At 36.8% G+C, this 9271-nt stretch overlaps 1 protein-coding gene across 1 annotated transcript; it reads left to right on the top strand.

The window, feature by feature from the left end:
* The first annotated feature begins 296 nt into the window (after positions 1 to 296).
* LOC138714663 (uncharacterized) lies at positions 297 to 8981 on the top strand. The gene is made up of 3 exons (XM_069846725.1): positions 297 to 553; positions 817 to 1008; positions 8663 to 8981. Exons 1-3 carry the CDS (start codon positions 446 to 448, stop codon positions 8861 to 8863), a joined length of 501 nt encoding a protein of 166 aa, XP_069702826.1. The 5' UTR covers positions 297 to 445; the 3' UTR covers positions 8864 to 8981.
* The last annotated feature ends 290 nt before the right edge of the window (positions 8982 to 9271 follow it).

The raw sequence follows: 9271 nt of genomic DNA, 5'->3' as shown, positions 1-9271 counted from the left end.
ATTTTTTAAGATTGAAAAAAAAAAAATCCTACTCTTAGCATTCCTGGAAGCGAACTACAAAAGTATATGCCACTTGCCAGAGAATTTCTGCAAGTAAACAACGTAGTGTCACCCAGTATCGGTTAATAGTTCCCCTCCCCATCAAGCTGCCTTTATTTTCCGACAGATATCTCTGCAAGACGTTCTGACTTGGATTGCATATCTCCGGATGCGATCTCGTAAGAACGCAGAGACCTCTGGCTGTAAACATAGTATAAAAAGGAAGACGCAATAAACGTTTGTAAGTTACAGCATTTAAAGCGACCATTACTGTAGGAATTTTTTTAATTAATACATAGCATACAAGAAATTCGTTAATCTAGTATTGAACAAAGTTGTCTATAACTGAACAAACTTCGTGAATGTTGATCCATTTAACACCGGGGATCGAACCCGCGCGCACGTAATGATACTGTGGTACTCAGTTATCGGAGAGGCAGAACAACAATCCAATCCCCCCCCCACTTTTCGCTACTCCAATACCACGTGGTCTGCATTCCTTCGTCAAGGAGAGGTACGACTTTAACAGCAGAATTGCCTTCTGCAATCTGAGAAAACAACACGAAAAACGTCCGTGGTCAATCCTTGCATCTTCTCAGTACTGTCTCATTAGTTCAATGTTTCGTAGCGCCATGATGCGACATTCCGCCTCCAGCAATACCACTCGTTATTTCAACACGATGTTGCACAATTAGTCGAACTGGGTAACATTGTATTCTTGTCATACCACACGGATCAACGCAAAGGATCACGCAAGTTGATAAATTTCCTGTTCAGGAAGAAGAACCAGCGAGGAGACCTATTAGCAGTCTTGGAGAGATGGGGCAGCTAGGTAGCACCACCACCTTGCTCCTGCTCCTGCTATCGCTGCTGCTGTTGCCGCAGGTAGTGGAGATGATAGCGGCAGCCGAGGCTACCGGTGTAGCTACCCTCGCCGACCAGCAAGACCCTCTCTTTAACGAGGTGCAGGTAAGAGGACATTTCTCTTGCATTATAATGCATTTACAATTTAATGAAACTGGCATTAACTATGGTGAAAAATAATATCCTAATGAAATGGTTAGAGATCGACACGGGTCATCTTAGACACCGGACTGAAGTGAGCTGCATATGGGCGCCGATTTCTTTGAAAACAAAAGTATTTAGTATTTATTTATTTAACCTGGTAGAGATAATGCCATCAGGCCTTCTCTTCCTTTCTAGCAGGGGTTACAACTACAGTATGAAGAATACAATTAAAATTATAATTACAATTACAATAAAAATAAAAGTACGAAAAGATTATCTGATTAATAAAAGCTAGACAATTTATTGTAGAAGTTAAGAACAATAATAATAATAATAATAATAATAATTTATTTAATCTGGCAGAGCTAAGGCCAGTAGGCCTTTTCTTCCGCCCAGCCAGACTCTAATTCTAATTAAATACATTTGCTTACATAGTTATTACATTAATATCTAGATCATAAAACAACATGAAAGTAAATGATGAAAATTGGATAACTAATGTTAGTGTGACAATAATAAACATTGGTAAGAAATAGTTATAATAATAATGATAATGATAATAATAATGGTAATAATAATAATAGTAATAATAATAATAATAATAATAATAATAATAATAATAATGAGATAATTTATATATCTAGCTGTGATATATATAACCATTAAACACTGAGAAACCTGAAACAGCTATTATTGTTGACAATAATTGTTAGAAAAATATCTCGTTAACCTATTCTTAAATTGATTTGATGTCTGACAGTCCCTGACATTACTCGGTAGGGAATTCCAAAGTCGAGGAACAGGAAATATACACTTTTTAATGAAGTTGAAATTAAATCTAGAACAATAAAATTATATAGTAACGAAATTACCGGATATTGAAATATTTTATGCTAGAATAAGAGAACTATTTACAAGAAGCCATGTCTGAACGAGTCTCAATTTCTGACCAAGTGCCTAGTAAGTTTGCGTTTGAATTCAATTTTATTTCTACAGTCCCTGATGCTAACTGGTAGTGAATTCCAGAGTGTTGGCAGGGATATTGTGAAAGAGGATGAGTATGAGGAGGTGCGATGGAATGGTTTTGTTAGTATTGTTTCATGGCGAGAGCGTGTGTTCAGATTGTGGTGGGAAGAAAGGTAAGTGAAGCGAGACGACAGGTACGAAGGAATAGAAGAGTTTAATATTTCGAAGAGAAGGAGAAGTAAATGAACATTTCTTCTTTTATCTAGTTCAAATCAACCTATTGCTTCCAGGAATGGAGTAATATGATCATAATTGCGAATATTGCTTACAAAACGTACACACAAATTATGAGCACGTCGAAGTTTCGTTTTGTTGTCGCTGGAAAAATCAGTGTTGTCAAGATGTCGAAATGTCAGCATAGTCAAAATAGGGCAATACAAGCGTCTGCACATGGGACCTTTTTTTAAGCAAGCGGGAAGATTAACATTATTCCTTTTTAGCACATGGATAATAGAATATACTCTTCTGAAATACAGGTGGAGAGGCAGGACTCTGCACAAAACTTCGAGGAAACTTTAATAATGGTACAGGAAATAACATCGTTTGATTTTTTAATACCGTACCCATGGAAATTGCTTAACCCAAGATGTTTAAAAACTACTGCCGTTATGCACGACCTTTGCCCTTTTACTGCTTCATAGTCGTTCGAACGCATGGGGCCTCGGGTTTTAATGGAGCCTAATAATAATAATAATAATAATAATAATAATAATAATAATAATAATAATAATAATAGCAAACGAAATATTAATTTTTGGAGCAAAACTTTATTCAATGAAGAATAATTAATGGTACTGTTTGTTGCTGCTATTAAAGTTCTTCTTTACTAAGAGTTATGATTTTACAAGTTCTGGCCTCATCCGGTTTCTCTCGTCACTTCAGAGATTCTTTATTAAAAAAGCTATTACAGATTGTGAACAGCTTCAAATACCTTGGGGTAACTTTCCAGACAACCAGAACATGCTTCAACATACACGCAAAGGAAAGGGCAATAGCAGCAACGAAAGCTATTTACGAGATAAGACAGCTACAGAAACTGTCGCTGGACACTGCAATGACTCTTTTCAGAGCAAAAATATTCCCAATTCTCACATACGGTATACATCTAATTTGGTCATATCTATCCAAAAAAAAAAGCCCTGGAAAACCTGGAAGCAGTTAAAGCCAGATTTCTAAAGACAACTCTAGGAATATCAATATATACACCATCAAGACTAGCTTACGAGCTTGTCCGGGAAACCTTCTTCATCGAGGACGTTCGAACACAACTGCTGCTGCCATCTTCAAAACGAGCGGATGAACTTCTACTCACAAGAGTCTAGGGAGCGTAAGCAATTCTGCTCCTCGCAATGCCGAATGAGGGCGGAAAGACACGAATATTAAACCTGCTATGCCGAATGACAGCGAAAGCCGTAGAGAGGAAGCAGGCAATAGTGCTCCTCGGAATGCCGTGCGGTGTGGAGATTTTGTATTTTAAATTAAATTAAACTTATCTTTAAAGACCTGTATTTCAGCATCTGCGTACATATGACATGATTCACCATTATTGTGTTTGTCCGAAGATGAGAAGGGAAATTCTGCACGTGCTCACTGATGTAATAATATAGTTTTTATGTTAAAATACATCTTGAGGTAGGCCTAACTGAATTTGCGGTCATTATCTGTATTATAATTAAATATAAATAAATCTAATTACAATTAAAATGGCAATGTTAATGCACAAAACAGATGTATACGTTCATTTGAACTTCACAACAATGTAAACGCAAAGAACAATTTGTTTAAAGCATTTCTTAATTAATTTTTGATGTTTCCAATTCCGCCAACATAATATAATAATTTCTGAATTCCCATAACAATTGTAAAATAAGAAAAATACCAATGTACAACAATGCTTTCCGGCATTGTTAGTAGTAAATATATCCTACATCAGTATAGTAATATATACCAATATTCCTCAATTCAATTAATATTTGTGAAGGAACTATAAAAAAAAACCTTTAAAATTAAGATTATTCTAATAATTTTCACACCTCTGTAATACAATGACCGAAAATTCAGTTAGGTCTATCTCAAGATATATTTTAACATAAAAACTATATTATTACATCAGTGAGCACGTGACCGCACGGCATTCCGAGAAGCAATATTGCCTGCTTCCTCTTTTACGGCTGTCGCTGTCATTCAGCATAGCAGGTATAATATTCGTGTCTTTCCGCCCTCATTCGGCATTGCGAGGAGCAGAATTGCTTACGCTCCCTAGACTCTTGTCTTCTACTCGAATGAAGAAAGAAAAGAGAAGAGATCTCGCAGGAATTCTACGCAACGGACGCCATGGTAGATAGAAATTGGACAGGACCAAACTGCGATCTACGCAGCGCCCTGACAAGACTAGCAGTTCACGGATTCCACCATAAACTATGCACGAAGCCAGGATTCCACGAGCCAACAGACCAGTGTGTGTGCAATCTGTGCGAGAAACATTGTAGCCGCTATCATTTCACTGTTTGTCCCAGCAGAACAAGGTCCCTGAAAGACTACAGCAACGAATAACCGCGCAACAACTATACTATATGCACATTTGTGCGCATTCCTCGTTATTATTTATCAAAAAAGCTCGCTCCACATGAGCATTCCTAATTGGAAGAGTATGTATGTGTTCAGCAATTTTCTTTAAGTTTCAAAACAGTGTCCCAGCGTTCTTGAGGAATTGTTAGATCTTTCAATATCGGCATCATCTTTTTCAATAGGATCTTGGTACCATTTTCAAAGTCCAGTTTGGAATTGAACGGGTTCCATCAGCTGCTTGTCTATACGGATGACGTAAATATGTTAGGAGAAAATCCACAAACGATTAGGGAAAACACGGGAATTTTACTTGAAGCAAGTAAAGTGATAGGTTTGGAAGTAAATCCCGAAAAGACAACGTATATGATTATGTCTCGTGACGAGAATATTGTACGAAATGGAAATATAAAAATTGGAGATTTATCCTTTGAAAAGGTGCAAAAATTCAAATATCTTGGAGGAACAGTAACAAATATAAACGATACTCGGGAGGAAATTAAACACAGAATAAATATGGGAAATGCCTGTTATTATTCGGTTGAGAGGCTTTTGTCATCTAGTCTGCTGTCAGAAAGTCTAAAAGTTAGAATTTAGAAAACAGTTATATTACCGGTTGTTCTTTGTGGTTGTGACACTTGGACTCTCACTTTGAGAGAGGAACAGAGATTAAGAGTGTTTGAGAATAAGGTGCTTAGGAAAATATTTGGGGCTAAAGGTACGTTTTCCTCGGTGCGACTATTGCGATGATCGTTCAACGATGATCGTTCAACGATGATCGTGCAACGATAATCGTTGAGCAATATTTCTTTGTATTTTCTATGCAGCTGTTTTTCTCCGAGCGACTGCCACGACTCTAGAAAATACAAAGAAATAGTGATCAACGATTATCGTTGCACGATCATTGCAATAGTTGCACCGAGGAAAACGTACCTTAAGAGGGGTGAAGTTACAGGAGAATGGAGAAAGTTACGCAACACAGAGCTGCATGCATTGTATTCTTCACCTGACATAATTAGGAACATTAAATCCAGACGTTTGAGATGGGCAGGGCATGTAGCACGTATGGGCGAATCCAGAAATGCATATAGAGTGTTAGTTGGGAGGGAAAAAGACCTTTAGGGAGGCCGAGACGTAGATGGGAAGATAATAGCTATTAAAATTGATTTGAGGGAGGTGGGATATGATGATAGAGACTGGATTAATCTTGCTCAGGATAGGGACCAATGGCGGACTTATGTGAGGGCGGCAATGAACCTCCGGGTTCCTTAAAAGCCAGTAAGTAAGTAAGTAAGTAATATATTCACAATTTCAGTAAGGACACTGAACGTGAAAATATCATTAAGACTTAGAAAAGTGATTTTCTTAAGAAGTGAAGAATAGTAACCAAACCATTTTTGCAAATAGTCAATGGCCCTCTGATACACATTCAGTGCTTCCTCCTCAAACAGATGCACATCAGAGTCACTCAAGTTATTCAAATGCTGATTTACTACCAACCCATATCACCAATGAGCACCACGAACTCGCTTCTGTGCTCTATCCAAAGAGCTTATAATACTTACAAATTCTTTGCTTCTATTCATCAAGAAGTAGCCTATATCGTATAATTATAAAGTGTTCGACAAGGGTGTTCTTTATCACCTGTTTTATTTAATTTATACATTGACGACGTCACCAGAAGGTGGCTATTACATATGGAAACAATTTTTAACCGAACCAATACACCTCTAAATACAATATTGTTTGCTGATGATCAGGCTATATTTACAACCACAGAAGATGACCTCCAACGAGCTTTATTTAAACTGAACTGCATCGCCAAAGAATATGATCTTCAGATATCTACTAAAAAGACTAAAGTGATGGGTTTTAAGGGAACAACGCCATTAAGAACAAAAATAATTATTAATAATGAAATCATAGAGCAAGTGAACTGTTTTAATTACCTAGGTTGTATGATATCATATGAACAAATTAACGACATAGATAGGAAGCTCTCTAAATTCCAGCAGTTAATTGGCACGATAAAAAGAACACTAAAGAAGAAAGTTAGGACTGACACAATTTTAAAATTTTACAAAACAATGGCGATTCCAACATTAACCTATGGATCCGAAACATGGTGTATGACAACTCAACAAATGAAGAGAATAGAAGCAGCTGAAATGAGACTGCTAAGGCCAATAGCAGGATATAGCTTATTGGACCACAAGCGAAATGAAGACATACGACAGGAACTAAATATGCCAAATATTACAGAAACTATCACAGAATATAGGAATAAATGGCATGAACATATATGTAGGATGGAACCAACTCGCATTCCATACCGACTACACCATTATAAACCCCAAGGGAGAAGACGAATCGGACGCCCTAGAAAACGCTGGAAAGACCAATTTTAATATTGCTATGGAGACGAAACGGGCCAATGGGCCCAAATCGTATTGTTGTTGATGATGATAAAGAGTATTTGGTAGCCATTGCAAACTACGTCGGACCTCTAATGACGAAATATCAATATGACATTTTAGAATACTATAATATTGCAATGAGCAAAATTCCGGACATGGATCGATTTCTAAAACGAAGTCTAGACCATCGACATGGCTTTAAACCGCGTTTGGATTTATAAAACGAGGTTTTTTTCATTTTTCTGAGCCACGGCTCGAAACCATGGTCTGACGCAGAGACCACGGCTGGGGTAGGTTTAAAACCATGGCTACATGTATGCAAGATGGAGGAAGTAGATCAGCTGGATGATTTTCAAGGAAAATTTGTATCTACGAATATTAAATCTCCGGTTTAGAGTGATGAGAGAGAGGAATGATCATTTGTAATTATATAACGACAATAATTTCTGGCGAATATTTCGATTTTCGAAGGAATCGACGCAAAATTTAGCAAAAATGCTAAATAATAATCTGCAACGAAATGCACCTATTTGTTGCTTTGAGGGAAAGAAGATATAATATTTTATATTAATTAAACCGTTATACCTATAAGACGATATATTTTAATTCTTAGTCTTTACAGTAGTTTTGCACATTTTATTCAATACTCGAAAATTATGTGGCCCTGTAAGAATATGAAGCAAACGTAATTTTGTCTTCTCATTTTAACTTTTATGCTACTGGGGCTTTCCACGTAATACTAGCCTATTATATGTGAAAATAAAACCATACTACATTTTAGTTTCAATTGAAATTTTAATCCAGTTAATATTTAGGTTATTAATCCCTTGGAACCTAGTTTTCAGGTAGTTAATGTTGGTAGTTGTTATGGACAAATGATAAACTACAACATAAACGCTCGATTTGTGCTAATTATTTGGGCAATACCATTCTGGTACTTAAAAATTCTCTCCCTATTAAATACGCACATATATTGTGCAAATTAATAAATATAACAATACCTTAGGTGAGAAAAAAAGAACGTGACTTATGCAATTCAATAAAAAATATTAATCCTGATGTTGATTTGTTTCTAATATCGACTGTTTACAAGAATAAAAATCGATTCTAAGCTGCGTTGTCATATATAAAACCCATGAACCTCGGTTTCTTTTCAAGCCGAGTCTCGACTTCATTTCAGAAATCGCATAAAGATTCAGATCTGGATCGCGGTTTAAAAACCGAGGTTTGGAACCACGATTTCGTCCGTGTTTTAGAAATCGACCCTAAGCGTCCTGAAAACAATTTAATTTTTTTCCTGCATAGAGGACCGATTTCCTGACAATCCGGAAAAATTCCGGACAGTTGGCAACCCTATAAACAATTCTAGTTGAATAATTGAGCTCAAAATACAAGTGTATTTACACTGAAATTCATTATAAGTTTATGTGCTTTTTTATTTTTTAATGTGTCCTGAATTTCCGTCCTCTAGAGTTGGAAACCCTAGTAATTGTTTATGAAAAATGTTGAACATTAATAGTTAACTGATATTAGGAAAAAATACAGTCCAATACACTGCTAAATGAACTGTCAATTCCGTGTTATTTAATATTACTATTATATTCCAGGACAGAATGGCGGACATGCACCACGGTGCAAGATTGCGGCGTGCGAAACACAGATGGCTGAAGCGATTCCGCATCTGGCGTCGCCCTCAGGCGCGACGTCCCAAACGTCCAGGACGCCCATCCCCACCACCCCCCAGGCTTCCCAAGCACCTCAGGAATGTTCACTTGCCCTTGGACCCGCGGGTCTTCGACAACGATTAACAGAAACCTCAACTCTCAGCTAGACTGCAAATTCGCTAGTGAACTATTTACTGTAGATCACATTCACACAGAAGATGCAAGAGTCGTGTGAAAGAAATATAGTATGGCACTGTATAAACACGTGTGTTTATTTTATCCAGCCTCAGTAACTTTCAAAATGACTTCTCAAGAAACTACTTCCTATGCCAAACAGTATTTGAGAAATGCAAGAATTTCATATCTAAAACAGGTGTGACAAAATAAACATACCTGCATACATACATACATACATACATACATACATACATACATACATACATACATACATACATACATACATACATACATACATACATACATAGGCCTACATACAAGCAAGCAGTTTATACAGTACATAACATACCGTGTTTTTTTTTCATTAACACTGAA

This window comes from Periplaneta americana, chromosome 15, assembly GCF_040183065.1.
Source record: "Periplaneta americana isolate PAMFEO1 chromosome 15, P.americana_PAMFEO1_priV1, whole genome shotgun sequence".
Taxonomy (NCBI): Eukaryota; Metazoa; Arthropoda; class Insecta; order Blattodea; family Blattidae; genus Periplaneta; species Periplaneta americana.
This window is presented reverse-complemented; position numbering and strand designations above follow the sequence as displayed.

What these genes read in the sequence shown, in the direction of transcription:
- LOC138714663 (XM_069846725.1), top strand. Translation starts at nt 446, where the DNA reads ATGATACTGTGGTACTCAGTTATCGGAGAGGCAGAACAACAATCCAAT. An exon ending in CATTCCTTCGTCAAGGAGAG is followed by an intron (nt 554 to 816) that starts GTACGACTTTAA and finishes TTTCCTGTTCAG; the next exon opens with GAAGAAGAACCAGCGAGGAG. An exon ending in CTCTCTTTAACGAGGTGCAG is followed by an intron (nt 1,009 to 8,662) that starts GTAAGAGGACAT and finishes ATTATATTCCAG; the next exon opens with GACAGAATGGCGGACATGCA.